The 16,032-nt window shown below is 37.5% G+C and overlaps 2 protein-coding genes across 2 annotated transcripts in view; one reads left to right on the top strand and one right to left on the bottom strand.

Annotated features, from left to right (window-relative positions):
- Positions 1–336: 336 nt before the first annotated feature.
- Positions 337–1,678, bottom strand: LOC146459867 (uncharacterized). Its single transcript, XM_085088762.1, has 2 exons — positions 1,532–1,678; positions 337–1,227 (listed from the first exon to the last, which is right to left on the bottom strand). The coding sequence occupies exons 1-2, from the start codon at positions 1,676–1,678 to the stop codon at positions 337–339; spliced, it is 1,038 nt and encodes a 345-aa protein (XP_084944888.1).
- A 13,312-nt stretch (positions 1,679–14,990) lies between these two features.
- The window catches only part of LOC146459864 (uncharacterized), a 16,856-nt gene continuing 15,814 nt past the window's right edge, over positions 14,991–16,032 (top strand). The window contains exons 1-2 of the mRNA XM_085088653.1: positions 14,991–15,261; positions 15,702–15,942. The gene's annotated coding sequence lies outside the window, so the exon portion shown is untranslated. The remainder of the gene's footprint in view (positions 15,262–15,701; positions 15,943–16,032) is intronic.

Raw genomic sequence — 16,032 nt, 5'->3', positions numbered from 1 at the left:
GCTCGAACCCTGAGGAGGCCCTTTACATTAATTTATTTCCTTACAATAACAGCAACAATGTTTCTCTTTTTTTCTACATAATGTCAAAATAATAATTATTGTATAGTAAAAGAACAACAACATTTTTTTTACTTTGTGCTTTTTTAACATATTAGAACTGCACACACCTGTAAAATTTTTAAAAAAATTCAACTATCCTTTCAAAAATGTCCAATTCATCAAATTCAAACTCAGCAGTGAATAACTTGATCGAATACAACAAATTTCTGTACATAAATGTCATTGTGCTATATAACACACCATTTGCATTGACAGGCATCCATAGCACAAACTTTCTCAGGAGGATTGTTCTGTGAAGTAGTCTTTAATGATGTCTCTGATCTTTCTTCCCTCTGAAGAAGTGAATGAGTACCTCCTGTCAGTTGTCCTTGACGGCTGCATCTCACGATCCCTTTGTATTTGGTCATTGACAGCAGCAACATCAATTCCAACATTATGCTCCTCACACCAATTGTGCAACACAAAACATGCAATAACTATTACTGGTACTTCCTGAAGTTTAAAGTTCAAAGGCACTGAGAGTATTTGCCATCTTGCTTTCAATCTCCCATAAGCACATTCTATTGCATTTCTGGCATCTCGCAACATCTGGTTGAATAGAACCTGAGCATCAGTAGCACATGTGGCATACTCTTTCATCACATGAGGTAACAGGGGATAACCAGGATCCCCAAGTAATAACAAACCAACCTTGTCTCTGCCAGGTAGTACTGTTCTACATAAATATGGCTGTTTTTGCTCTTTAAGAAACCTGTTAATTGAACTGTATGAAAAAACTTTAGCATCATGAGTTCCACCTGGCCATCTAGCATCAAAATCAATAAATTTGCCATTGTAGTCACAGACACTTTGCACATTTATTGTGTATTTCATTTTGTATGAGTAGTAATCTTGTGAGTTGAGATATGGTTGCATGATGGGGATGTGGGTTCCATCTACTGCACCAACAACCATTGGAAACCCAGTCTTCTGCTCCCAGGCTGCAATTAACCTCTCAATGGAAGGTACATCTTTTGGGATGTGAATATAATCCGGTAGCAGGTGTTCATTGATAGCATAACACACTGTACGTACTGTAACTGTTACTGTTGGGATTGCAACCCCAAATGCATTAGCAGTCATCAACCCACTCCCACTATCCTTGAGGAAGTAAAGAGTTATGCCAACCTGTTGGATAGAACACAAGTTCCAGCTATTGGGTCAAAGAACTTTTTGAGCAAAAATTCACTATACTGTTTTTTTTTTTTTTCTTTTTGCAGTGACAATTTAAAAAGTCACGAAAACATAAATGATGTGTTCACAGATGTACATTTGTATGGTGTGCAGTATAAGTATAGGAAAGATATCAGTTTACAAACATTGTTTTTGTTATTTAAACTACCAAAAAATTGATTCAGGTCTGTTTATTCTGGTTGGCACATGTTTTCAATAGGTGACGTCACCGATATCTTCGCTATTTTGTTTGACTGACCTTCTTTTCTGCTGAAAGTCCTGGCCGTGGGGATCTGGGGTTGGGTGAAATAAATGGTCGTAGTTCATCAACAAGCTTTAAAAAGTTAGTCTTGCTCATTCTAAAGTTCTTCTTCCAATCTTCATCTAAACATCGACCCTCTATCATATTGCGCCACCAAAGATCGTTTCTTCCGGGCTTTATCCAGAACCGCTTCTTTCTCTGAGGTCTGTTCTTGAACGACTTATGACGGCAGCGCGTCAAAGCTGAGTTTACCAGAACTGGCAGGAGTGCTAGGTTGTTTCTCCGGGCGATCAGCTTGCTCAACATAAGGTTCGCAAACGAATTTGACAAATTTATAGCCGAAATAATTGTTACAGCCGCCGCAACGGAAAACATGCCAGTGACGAAGGACGCCATGTTTGCGATTTCGATTCACAGCTGTATTTAATCAACGTTAAGTGTCCCTTCATGTAAACGCGATACGAAATCAAGAAGTCGACCCGGTATGGAACTGGCGCCGGTGCGAGTTTTCTCATGTAAACACCCCCTAACTTCACTTCACTTCACTTTAATTACTTTATCTTCTTTTTAAAAATTTGAAAATCCCTTCATGCTTGGAAAAGCCTCTTGGAATTATCCTCAACAGACCAATGACAGGCAACCACAGAGAGGGGCTAGGGGGGTGGGGTAGAGTAAGGGCTCGAACGCCGTAGGATTGAGAAACGAAGGACTTTGAGAAAGTCTTACTCGACCTAGACGTAAGGAATACCTGCCCCCGGTTTGGATATCGTGATTATTTTATTAGGAAGAATAACTTTTTTCACGAAATTCCTTTTTTGTTTTGTTTTTGTTTATGTTTTTTGGTTGCGTAGGAAATCAAACTATTAAAATGATGCCTAACAGAAATCTTTTGGTATAAGAAAAGTGTATTATTTATTTAATTGGAAACTAGCAGTAAGCATTGGTTAGGAAGTGCCGGCGGAAATGTGCTTTGACAGATGTGATCTAAATTGAACATAGCTTGGGAGAAATTGGCAGAATTAGCCTGTATGGCTTTTATACTTTAAGCTGAAGTAAAAAGAAAAAGCAACCGGTGAAATGCATGATGCATGTTATGTACATGATTTGCCAATTTTCAAGATCAAAATGTATTTGAAGCAGTTTGAAGTTTGTGGAGAAATTTTCACTTATCTTTCTTGAAAATCAAAATCCTCCACATGAACATTACTTTTTCACTTCTGAAATTTGTTTTAGTAATCAAAGTAACTAGTTTGCGGCTACTGAAAACGATATTTCCTCGGTGCCACTTCTAATAATAATATATCCCACAAAGTGGGTAAAACGGTTTCCGGTAGCCCTTGTTTTTTGTTTTTTACTTAAATCAGCTTTAAGTCTAGCTTTATTTTATTCAATTTTCCGTATTCCTATTATATTCTAAGCCAGTATTTACATAAGCATATCTAAAAGGTGACTACTGGAATGTTATTATTTTGGACATTGAAAACTTAATATTTATTTTCAAGAAGCTGAAACCACAAGGAACAAAAGGAAATGTACATGTAAACACAAAGGCATAGCAAGAATGCTAAACAAAGGAATGCCTGAAATAAAGCCCCAACTGACTTCTGATAGACTGCTTGATTCTCCATCCAGTTTCTATTATACATGCTTGTGAATCAAAGAGAGCATTTGGCATTAGATCAGCAGTCATTTAACAAGTTTTCCTTGGCTAGAAAAACTTGCTTGTGTACCTGGGGCTTTAGGGCCCTATCGCACGCACCCCTTCAAAATATTGAAATTATATTAAAAATTTTGAAATATTGAAAATAGTAAAATGTGAAAGCGCCAAATCTGTCGGCAACGTATGTTCGTCTAACCTGAACAAAGCATTAACTCAAGAAGAGTTAAGAGCGCCTGTCCGTAAAAATCAAACATATCGCGGCAAGGGTGGAAAATTCGATTTCTTTCATATTTTAATGTCAGATAGGCTAGGATATAACTAAAATCACTGTGTAGTTTTTTCGGTGAAATATCCTTTTATTTCAAAGAAAAATGCAAATAACGAAAATCCGTTAAAATCGTCATTTGAAAATAGTATCAGTACTTACTGATGGAGATAACTACATCCTTAAGCTAGTTCTTTCAATTTTTAATACAATAGATCCCAGTATGAAACCAAAAACAGTATGAAACCAAAAATGCGAAGAGAAAGGTCTTTTTTTTCTTCACGCAGATGACCCCGAATAGCGCATTTCCCGTATAAATAGTTGATAAATAACAATGAAAGAATGCACCCCTGCGAAAAATATTGCCGTTCGTTTGTTTTCCTCGGGTGTTCATTCATTTGCGTGTTACATCGTTAGGTGTGTTGTTTTTCAAATACTATCAAATTAATGATGTCTAAATTAAACAATATTTAATTTGAAGATCTTTCTAAATTTAAAAATAAAATCGCTAAAAGATTTCAGTCGAATTTATGGCTTTGGCTATGGCCATTCGGCGTAAGAAAGAATCGCCAAATAGTTACTAAGTAAACAAATTCTGGTCGTGCTAGTTACTTGGCGCCGTTTGTTTCAAGTCAATTGAGGACGGAACTGTTGCGGATTACTGATACGCTGAACTGGTGATAAAACTACGATAAAACATGAATAAAACGTCGGTGATGAAACGTCGTTAAGCGGGTTCGCACCAGCAAGCAGTGTTTGATTATTACAAAAAGGAGAAACACAAGTGGTAGATTTAGAAACATCCCTGGCCGTGCCAAATTGTAGACTTCTCAAGGACTTTGCGTGGATCGACAAGTTCTGAACTGCTCTACCTTTATTCGCGAATTTCTCCCAAGTTCTTCTACCTTTTTAGTTGCGCGCTGAAACTTCAGCTGTCGCTTATAACACACCGCCTTGCAGATAAACAACTTGCTGCTGGTATAGCAGCTGATGTCGAACTCTAACGAATATTTGATAATTTCAGCAGAATTATGTGCACTATTCCCGAAAATAAATACCTTCCATTAACAGCTGTGGGCGAAGAACACAAGAAACACTTTGAGCTTTCGTCCACTACTTTTTTCGGTGTTTCGGCTTTGTCCGCAATAGAAAAACTGATAAAAACCAGTCTTACGATCTGCCGGAAGTCCCGTTGTCATTTTTTCGCACGAAAACTTACGTCATTCTCGCTTCGCTGAGATATGATTACCCCCCTCAATTGACCGCAATAAAAAAACAATGGGAAAGGATTGTGGTTCGAATGTGAGCAGCCGTTTGTGGGAAGAAGCGTTGCCCGAGGACACTAAAAAGGGCTAGCAACAGAGGCTACTCTACCTGGATGCCTACAAAAGGCTACTGGGAATGTGCTTCAACAAACCAATGACAGACAGCAACAGAGAAAACAATTCAGTTCAGATTGTCGTCACGTTCCCAAAAAGCATTGGATTCTTATGGAGAATAATCTTGCAATCTAATTCAGTTTGGGAAGCTAAACAACAAGTAAAAAATGACAAGACAGTAAAATAAACCAAAAACTTCAAAGGAATTCACGCATGGTTAACTTTCCTGTACCGTAGATTCTAGATTATAGAGTTGCCTTCTAGTTGAGGTCGGAATTGAATATTATTTCTCGGGGAAGAAAAAAAGCGCGGAGCGCGAGCAAGTCAGGGGGAGGAGGGCTTATGTCGAGGCTTAAATTGAGCGCAACTTTTATTGATCAATTTAACAAGAACTTACAAGCTCGCGCTATAACAAACAAACGCCACAGTCAGTTATATTACATCTTTTTAATTTATCAAAGCGACTTTTTTAAACATTGAGCTTGAATCAAGCCAACAGCGAGATTTTAACGACACCATTATCGAACCGAATGATCAAACAATCAAAAATAGCTCAACTTGAAATCAGGTGAGGCGGTGATTTTCAACCAGACCAAGGAAACTGTAACATAGGAACCATAGAAATTGTCACTAAAGAACGAAACTTTGCGGCTCGTTCTTCATGGAATTTTTATAGCTATGTGAACTTGCCTAATTTCGACAATCTTCAAGTTCTGTCTCTATTTCGCGAGACTCGTCAACATGAAGCGTTGCAGCAGCCTATCTCGCAGACAGAAAAAAAGGAAAATACAACATAAGCGTATCATATAGTCCCATGGAAAGTGAATAAATGGCAAGAAAATAATTTACTTTGCATCCATTTCTACCGGACACATGCCTATTTTTCAGATCATTTAGCAACATGGCTTCGGTCACGAAAGACAAAAGTAGCATGTTTTCGTAAATTTAGGCAATCAACTCGGCGGCAAAGCGCTTCAGGTTCATCATGTGAAGTACACGCTATCACAAAAAAGTTATGAGTCCCTTAATTTCCATAAAGCTGGTAGACTATCGCTGGCAGTAGACTATTGCGCGCATGCTTGCTTGCTTGCTAAACTAATTAGAGCTAAGGCTGTACAGATGAACACGCGATAATCGTCCCCGCACTCTACATTGTAATGCGCGTCATTTCCTACGACAAGCAGGCCCCGGATTCCGGTGAAACTGCGATAAACATTCTGTTTATCTTTCACCGTTTACCATCCATTTTAGTTAACGGGTAGAACGTTTATATCGAACTTGGCTAGTTTAAAAAAAACAACTCTGGATATTCCAGCTTTGTATCTCTCACTCTTGTAGTCTCCTGAACATCTCAAGCCACCATTGCATTGCATTGTATTGCATTGCATGGCATGACGTGGCGTCGCATTGCACGCATTGTGTTGTAATGTGTATGCATTTACATATTTTATTCTTACATTTCCTTGTAGCCCTTTGCCCAACGGGCTGGCTTCCGGGTTTCCATGGATCATGCTTTAAAATGTTTAACAAGGCAATGGGATGGAACGCTGCTAAATCCTTCTGCGTAGCATTAGGAACAAGCCTTGCAATTTTGAATTCACAAGCCAAAGTAGCGGCAGTTTCCTCAAAAATTAAAGATTCGGCGTGGATTGCTTTGCACAGGGATCCGACGAACAGCTCCAAATGGCTTTGGATTGACGGATCACTCACTAATTACACAAACTGGGACAGCAACCAACCTAACAACTGGAGAGGCAATCAAGATTGTGTTACAACCAAGGCTGGGAAAAAATGGCATGACGTTCCCTGCAACACATCTATCCGCCCCATTTGTGAAATCAGTCGTAAGTGAGAGGTCATTAAAACTAACTGCAGTTATAGTCATTTCTAAAGGTAGTTGCCGAGTATTTATTAAATATATTTATTTAATACTTATAAGTAAAATTTTCTGGTTAACATAGCATTCAGAAGTAAAGCTTACGAGTCACTGGGTATACGCCACTTGTGCCTTTCGATATCCAGTGAAGCGCTGGAGATAAATTATAAAAGTTTCAAGTATCCAAGCCATAAGGGGATATCCTCTGATGTCCCACAATCTAGGAAGATTAAGTCAAATTGAATATTCCTGAATATTTAACCCTGTTAGGCATGTGGGTTAATAGTTTTAGGGACAACACCTTGTATCATACGGGACTTTAAATAGATTTGTAATAAGACTGGCGACTTTGCATAAAATGTAATCGTCATATTCAATTTTTATCCAGCAATAGATTTCGCTAATAATTATTTTTATTTGTTTATTTTTTATTTTACTATAATTTTTTTTTGTCGCTTATCATTATCGCTAATAACTATTGCATCAACCTCTTTTGGCAGAGAGGTAACGAATATGAAATAACTTTTAAAAAAATTAACCTAACACTTTCTCATTCGAAACTGTGGCACTCTGGCTGTGCTCGAAAGTCAGTGGCGAGACCGCGAATTTTGTTCTAGAGAATACAATGTTTTCTCAGTTGGACATCATTAGAATGTCGCAGGTAATACGAAATTTACCTTCAGATCTTCAACTGCCTCGACCCTATCTAGACCGGTGGCGGGAGGTTCTACGCGCGGCGGCTTTGAACCTGATAACGGTTTTTTGAATTCTGAGAAAAGGACATAAAAAATCAGGACTTTTTTCCAGAAATTTGTCTGAAAAAAACTTTTATGTGCTCGGTAAGTGCTCATTGACTTTGATGTAACCATGGCAACCGTTTTTTTTACCGGCAGTTTTTTTTAATAGAAAATCCCTTTTTAAAATAAAGTAAATTTACATCTCCTACTTTAGCTTCTATGTTTTTAGCTTAAATTAGTGTTCCTTTATTGGTTTTGATTACTTTTTGCTTACTTCTGTTGCTTTCCTGACGTTTTGAGGAAATCCAGAAATCCAAATCCAAGTATGACATGAGAAACACGTCATGTGACTTCATCGCTTCCCGTTGCAGACGTCAAAGGAACATCTTTATAGCTGTGATTTTTTGGGGGGCGGGGGGACGGAAGCTCCTTCCTCCCCCGCCCCCCCAGTCCGAAAGGACAGAAAAAGCCCGGTCTGCATAGAGTTAATGGCCTTGCGTCTGGTTACCTCTCGCATGATTTTCACTACTCGTGCGATTCCCACTCTTAGAAACACTCAAAATAAGGATCTTCTCTGTCTGCCCCTGCAAAGGCCGTATCGAAATACAACGAGGCTAAAACGTGGAATGAATTACCCAGCTACCTTAGAAGGAAGCATCCGTTTGAAAACTTAAGAAGGGTCTAAGTCTGCATTTTTATATATAGCCAGTAGATTTAGATGTGAATGTAGCGACCAGTAGTTCAAAAGATTAGAACATTTGTAATTATTCATATTTCATTAATTTAGTTATTTAGTCATATGTTACTTAATTAGTTGGTCATATGTTAAGCAATTAGTAAGTTTTGTTACAGCTGTAGCCTCCATGTAAGCCTGCATAAGCTGAATTGGAACTGTCTGTAAATAAATAAATAAATAAATAAATAAATAAATAAACTACCACAACCAATAAAAGATGCATCAGAAATAAAGATAGTGTAAAGATGTAAGCTTTACGAGGGTAGACCTAAATTTCCTCCTTAATAGTTTTAAATAATCTAAATTTGAAAAAAACGTTACACTTAAGACGAACATTTTAAAGAAAATCGTTGATGTAATCGACCTCAACCTAAAAGATGTAAAGAAATCCACGAGTTCAACGCTTCTGCCAGAGTTGTGAATGAAAACAGTAATTTTATGACATTATAGGACAAAAACAAGCTTCGCACCAAAACGAGGCCGTGCCTCGTGCACGTCTAAGAAAATGTGTCTCACACGGGAGGGAAAGACGCTGTTGCGTCTTATATAATGTTTTCAGCATCATCAGGTTTTCGGAGCTCCCTCGGCGGGTGGACCGGTGAGGGTGGGACTCTGCAGAGACTCTGCGCCCAGTAACTCTACCCCAATGAGGGGGGTAGGGGGGAGCTGAGACGGGGGAGCATTTTGCTCAAATTATTTTTCATTTTTTTTTTTATTGTTATATTAACATGTTAAAAGGCGCATTTTAACTCGCATGCACTTCAGATGGATGTATCTGGCACTGTAAATTCGATGTAAATGTTTAGAAAGCTATGTTCTTGTCCCCCTTTAAGGGGGCAATTTACCTAAATTTGAATGAAATTTAAAGGGGTTTTAAGAAGGGATAGAAGAAAGAAAATGATTTTTGGAACACCAACAGACAGTTGATACCCACGCAAGAGCACCCCGGGTTGTTAGTGGACTAACTTGGTATCCGTCTATTAATTATTAAATACAAACTCTAATTTTAAAACTTCACTAAATCTTCAATATTTCTTATTTCTCTTAATTTAACCAATCCTTCTAAAAAAAACTACTCCTCCCAAATATATCCAGAAATCACCCAAAAACTCACAAAATACCCCACAACACAGATTCACGGGATAATGATAGGGTTTTTGGATTGCTTGAAACGTGAATGAGAAATTGCCATTAAAGCCATGTCAAGTGGCAGAAAAATGGCGTTTAGGTGAATTGCCCCCTTAAGTAACATCTAACTACATTAAATTGGAACATTAAGTCACGCAACCAATGAACTATTGTACCAAATTGTCTCAAATTAAGCGTTTTTAAGACTGTGCTGTAAATTATCTTTCTTCTTTTAAAGTAGTATCTTCGTTTTGTAACGTTCTAACGACGGTATTATTTAAAGAACAATGTTCAGTTTTTCCTCCTTACCGTAGAACACACATTTTTTTTTTATTTCTAATCTATTCTCGCACCTCTGAAGTAATGTAGCCATTCGGCTTTTCCTAAATTGGTGGTTTAGTACTCATGTGCACAACGAAAAGAATGAACTTGGCTGGATCTCATTTGAGACAAGTGCGCCATGTACAACAGCATTTTATTTTTAAATTCTAATCGCGTTAGAAGCATTCAGTCTAAAACGCGATTTTGTGACCGTTGGAGTTCAATTTTTTTTCTAAATGATATCACACTTTCTTTATTATTGAATGTGTTTAAGTCATAAAATAGTCAATTAAACAAGCTTAACTTATAACAAAGCTTTTGTAACGATCCACTTATATTTGAGATGAAGATCTTTTCTCGCTTTTGTGTTTTCAATGAAACATCTCCTGACTCTTCCATATGTCCGCTTGAACCCAATCATTCTGAAAATGTCATATTATTTACTATCACTACATGCAATCTTCATTCGTAGGTTATCGCCTTTTCCCGAGGGAATAACACAGATTCTACAGATTCTACAGATTTTACCCAGTAGCTACATCCTTATGACCAATCAAGTAGTTACTTTGTCTTTCTTCTTTTCTTTCGCAAAGCTTCACCTGTGTCTGCTTGTAAAAATATTTCCCTGAGGAGTGGTGTGCATGTTTATCCTCCACGGTGTCTCATATCAAATCAAGGTTATGGATCAACTTGTACCTTCAACTGCTCCAGTGGTTACCAGCTCAGTGGTCCTGCCTCTATTAGGTGCGGATTTTGGGGAGCCTGGAGCGAGGATGTCAGCACAGTCAGCTGTAACGGTTTGTACTGAGTTGCTGTTATTCAAAGTAACGTTAAGAGTCATCTCTCTTGTCATCTTAAATGACAAAGTAAAATCAAAATTTAAGTACCAATCTTCCCAACATGCAATGTACTGTTCATTACTTTTCAATGCTACACACGACGTGCATCTTAATTTTTTTATAATCCTTACTGATATGAATGTGAGGATGCAGAACAAATTTATCAATTCCATGCTTCTTACCAGAAAATTTGATTGAACGACTAAGCAACTTACTTTTGAATGCGGATGAATTTATCATGCATTTCTTTAAAGGCTTTTAATTCTTAGCATTTGCTTCAATTACCAGAATGTCGGAAAGCTCTCGGCATGGAAGATAATGCTATCGCTGACGAACAAATCAGCGCTTCTTCACAATTGGATGCTAGCCATGCTACCAGCAGAGGCAGACTGCAGGCGGCTTCGAGCAATGGCGGATCGTGGTCAGCTCTTATAAATGATGTTAGTCAATGGCTCCAGGTTGATCTTGGAAATCAGCAAACTATAGTAACACATGTTGCAACACAAGGAAGTAATGCTAAGAGCCAGTGGGTGACGAAATACAAACTGCAGTACAGTTACGATGGCTTTAACTTCCAGTACTACAGCGAAGCAGGACAAAATGAAAGCAAGGTATCATACACGTTTTCGCTGTAAATACGAGTTTTTAAAAGAAACACACATCGACTAACGCTAGAGTTATGTAAGCCCCGATTGTTTAAAGAGCGGATAAAGCTAGCAAGTGAAAAATCGCTGTCCAACGGATAAAATGTACTCCAACCAATACTGAAATTTTACCCGCTGGATGAGGTTATCCGCTCTTTGAACAAATGGGGCCAGGTTGATGAAGTGAATAAACTTCATGTAGTCGTAAAAGTTCTCAGCTTTATTTATCCAACCATCGAGGTCACAATTAATTTAAAAGGGCAGATCCACACATTACACCCCTGATCCTCGTTCGCTTTAGAGTTGCGATTCGCTGAAAATATTGCAAATATTATCGAACAATGAGTGCTAAATGCCGGTAAATCTAAACTTAACATTTTATATGGCAAGAACTTACATTATGTAGGAGCTTTCTTCCACTAAAACGTCCAAATATCCACAAATCCGTACGATGGGCTAATATTTGACTACAAACATGGCGACTGTTCGTCCTGTGTGGGAACAAAACGGCCACTAAGCTTTATGAGGCCACAGGCTACCCAACATGAAATTAACATTCATAAAAACTCTACGAAATTGAAACTTAAGGTTACAACACTTCATTATTGTGATAGTAAAACGGGATATATGATAATTTTAGAAACATGAATCATTCTTTATGGTTTGTTGTTTGCTTTTTTTAGAAGTTTGTTGGAAACAAAGACCAGAATACCATAGTTATTCATGACCTGAACAAACCAATCAAAGCTCGTTACATCCGATTCAGACCAACAGCTTGGCATAACCACGTGTCAATGAGGGTGGAGCTCTATGGCTGTAAAGGTACTCAAGGTTTCCTATTCTAAAAAGTAATCTATAGGTTTTTTTTTTTTTTTTTTTTTTTTTCATTTATGGAAAATTTATAATGCAAACTTTACAGTGGTATAGCAAGGAAAATGGCTTCTTTTCGGCTAGGGCTGTGAAAGTTGCCTGAGTGTCTCAACTGAAGTGCCGCTTGCTAATAACACCAATTTACGACAAAACTTTAATTTGCAATATTTTCGGTATGATCTGGCCTTCATAAAACATGGTTTGCATAACATTTACGTCGTATAGGGTTTCGTCGGGCATATCTGTTCAATTTTAGAGGGATCTAATTAAAATGTTTTAGGCACTTTGTGGCAGATTTCACATTTTTACCCTGTTCTTTTATTGTACTTACATCACAGTCAAGAAGATGATGCAATAAACATCCTTCAAGCGAATCCATATTAGAGGAACCTCGATTCTGATAAGTGGGCCAGCCCACAAAACAGTCAGAAATGGAGCATAACGAAGACATGAAGTACATCTTTGATCAAATTCATTACACTGTGTTTGCCTTCGTGTTCTTACTCCTTTATACGACATTCTTTTAAATTGACATATTTAACACCATTTGAGTTTTCTTGTCATGCACTTTCATCTTTAAAAAGAAAAGCGTTACAGACTCATTGGGTGGTTTTCTTTTGGGTACTTATTAATCACTATCACTATCATTGATATTGTATTATTATTATTTTTTTTTTATTTCGAAAAACAAATACTTGACGTACGGGACGTGACGTGCCAGTTATTATTTCCTTTTAGGGAAGAGAATAATCAGCCATTGGCTCTTAGATGGTTCCGATCCAGACGTAAAGTAAGCAATTGAAGAATCAAATAATTTGTTTTGTTTTTTTTTTTTTTCTTTTTTATTAAATGTTCAATGGTTTGGGTGGCCATCTATCTATGGACACTGGCCTTAGACAGAAAACACTTGCTTAAGCAGCTGAGAAATTGAGTTGAGACCGTATGATAAGTTATCTTTAATATTTCACTTGTTGTTTCTCTATTCTTTTCAATCGTTGCTTAAATTCTGAGGATCAAGTTCAAAGTTTTAAAATTGAGTAATTATGTAGAAAAAGATTTGTAGATTAGTGTTCGCGAATGTTATTTTTCCCTAAAAATAATGATGCAGTGAACAGTTTGTACAGTGACACCCCGCTCTACGAACACACGCTTAATACGGACACTCACTATTACGGACAGTTTTCTTGGACCCGCTCCATACATTTTCTTTAAAATTAACCCGGTTAATTTTAAGGGAACTCCGTAACACAGACGCTTTTTCTTGTCCCAACGGTGTCTATAATAACGTGGTTTGACTGTACTTTCCTTTGTTAACACCCTGAATTGCTGTAACAACTGTTTCCTCCAGGTAACAATACGTCAACTTTGTTTTGAGGCAATTGAGGTTACATGAAATTGCTTAAGAGATCTACATCCTTCTCAATACAAAAGGTATCATTTATTATTGTTGTTTTGATAGATATTCTGGTACTGTGAACTTCACTGAGGGCTGGTGTCCTGGCAGCAAGGCCGCCTATTTTAGTCAAAACAACTCCTACGCTACTGTGCCTAACATAAACATCAATAATTGTGATTTTACGATCGCGTTTTGGAGAAAATCCACTGGTGTTGATGGGCCTATAATAGCAATCCGGAGAAATAGTGGAAAAATATTTTACATAGCAATGAAGGAATCCATCTTCTTTCTGTCTATATTCAACACTCAGGCTAAAGTAAACTTCAACGCCGGTGATTGGAACCATGTAGCGATAACTTGTGAGCAGTTCAAGATCAAAGTCTTCGTTAATGGAACTGAAAGAGTATTGCAGGAGAGATGGAATAAATACTTATTTCCTTCGTCAGACCATGGGAAGCCGAGCTGTATTATCGGAAATAAACCGCCATTTTTCAAGACCGGACTAACACAGTCGTTTGTTGGTTCAGTTATGGATCTCTATGTTGATGGAAGGGCTTTGTCTGTGGATGAAATAGCAGATATATTTAAAGGTAACAATCAATTACTTGTTATTTTTTTCGAAACCCACCATAAAAAATCCCTGTTTTAAAACATGAAAACCTCATCAAGGCCAATAAAACTATCAAGACTTATTTCTCTACTCCAGTCCGTTGCCTGGTAATTTTAAGGAGATTTCCGTTGAAACCGGACATTTTTTGCTTAAAGGGACTGTCTCACCCGAATTTTGCTGGTGTTTTGTCAACTTATGCTAACATACTGAGCATTTTTATTCAGTTATTGAGGATAGTTTTGACATGATATGTGGACCACCCGTCCTCGTGAGGAAAAGGATGGAAAAAGAACAAGTTCTAATTAGTTTTCATTGAAAGATCACGAGTTTCCCAAGTATTCATCAGGATACAACTTTTTTCTTTTTTCTTCTTCTTAGTTTCTTTTTGTAATCCACTTCTATCCTGATCAACCGGAGCCACTTGTTATTATTTTCAGCTCGTGTAGTGCATGGTAGCCGCTTATCAGAAATGGACCTTATTGTTTCCAGTTTCCATGTGGTGTGACATCTGGCTCAACAAAGTGTAACTAAAAATCGCAGAAATGGTTTAAATATATCCCATAAGTCATCCATGACGAGCAAATGACGAAAAGTCCAGGGCGGGAATTTTATTGGATGCGTTTCATTTGCAAGAAGGACGAGGTGGAATTTACGGCGAAATTAATCGGCGATGTAAGGTTGAATGCGCTGGATCTGTTTTGAATCTTCTCTCAAAAAACAGTTGCAATGACCAGAAGAAAGATCGTGAAGAGAATGCAATTTGAAACTCGTTTGTGTTTTTTTTTTTGTGTGGTAAAATAAAGAAAACGTATTTTGCTAAGATAGGTTATCATGGGGAGGTTGATGGAAGGCGTCCAGGGGCTAGCCCAAGGAAAGCAACACGCTCCCATGACACTGATCAATAATTAGTAAAAATGACGCTTGGAGTGTATTGATTGTTTTTTTTTTTTAACATTTATTTAGGCAGGCCTACACCTCCTGTTATCAATAACAAAGAAACGGAAATAAATGGCTGCGATGTTAATCTGACATGGAGTCCTCCACGACGCCAAGCATGCCCCATTACGAAGTACAGAATATACTACAGAGAAAAGCAATTACAAGAAAATGAAGCTGAGTGGAGTCAAATACCTATTTCCCAAGTTACAAAAACGTTCCATGTCATACGACTCAGTTGTGAAAAGAAGTATGAGATTGCAGTCTCTGCGTTAAATGAAATAACCGAGGGTAAAAAGTCAACCTCTTGGCTTGTAAAAGTCAACACAGGTGTGATATTATTTTATGATGAAATTATAATTATACCTTGCGTAATAAATTGAAAGGAGATGTTAAAAAAAAATTGTAAAAATCACTCACATGAAGATCATCTATTTAAATGTTATAAGTGAACAAGCTAAGGTTTGACCTCGTATTTATTCAGTATATCCAACTACTACTTCTAACTTTGAATTATTAGTTTAAACTTCAGCCAAGTTAAAAGTGTTCTAATTGAGACAAGATAAAGTTTTTCTACACATGTTGGTGCTAGATTTTAGAGGTAAATGGAAGAAGAAGAAAAAAATAGGAAAAGGAAAACAGCGTCCCTTTACAGTCATGTTCAAGATAATTTACCCATTTGTCTAAGGTGGTCCAGTCTGCTGCTCGGTTTTAATTGCTCTTTTTTAACGTTAAACACTTACTACGTTGTATTTATATAAATCTTTCAGCGAAGCGGGCTACGACAGGTACAATTGGTACTCCAACAGATAAAAGCGTTTCTACTACTACCAACAAAAATGACCCTGCGACAGGTACAATTGGTACTCCAACAGATAAAAGCGTTACTGCAAAGATAGCTGGAATTATTGCTGGATTTTCCGTAGCTGTTGTGGCTGTGATAATTATAGGAATCATTTACTTTAAAAGAAGGCAAGAGAACGAAATACGCACACATACTAAGCACGAAAGGTAGGCTAGAACGTAATCATATTATTTAACTTATAAAGCTTAATTCAAGCTGGGAGTAATGACAAAAATGATGAAATTTGCATTGAATTC

Source organism: Pavona decussata, unplaced genomic scaffold (assembly GCF_977016875.1).
Source record: "Pavona decussata unplaced genomic scaffold, jaPavDecu1.1 SCAFFOLD_215, whole genome shotgun sequence".
In the NCBI taxonomy this organism is placed as follows: domain Eukaryota; kingdom Metazoa; phylum Cnidaria; class Anthozoa; order Scleractinia; family Agariciidae; genus Pavona; species Pavona decussata.
The sequence above is the reverse complement of the archived record's forward strand: the minus strand, read 5'-3'. Positions and strand labels throughout refer to the sequence as shown.

Bases quoted from the DNA above. Each gene is read 5' to 3' on its own strand.
- LOC146459867 (XM_085088762.1), bottom strand. From the start codon at position 1,678: ATGATAGAGGGTCGATGTTTAGATGAAGATTGGAAGAAGAACTTTAGA. The intron at 1,228-1,531 runs GTCAGTCAAACA...TCTATCCAACAG, and splicing joins GACTTTCAGCAGAAAAGAAG to GTTGGCATAACTCTTTACTT.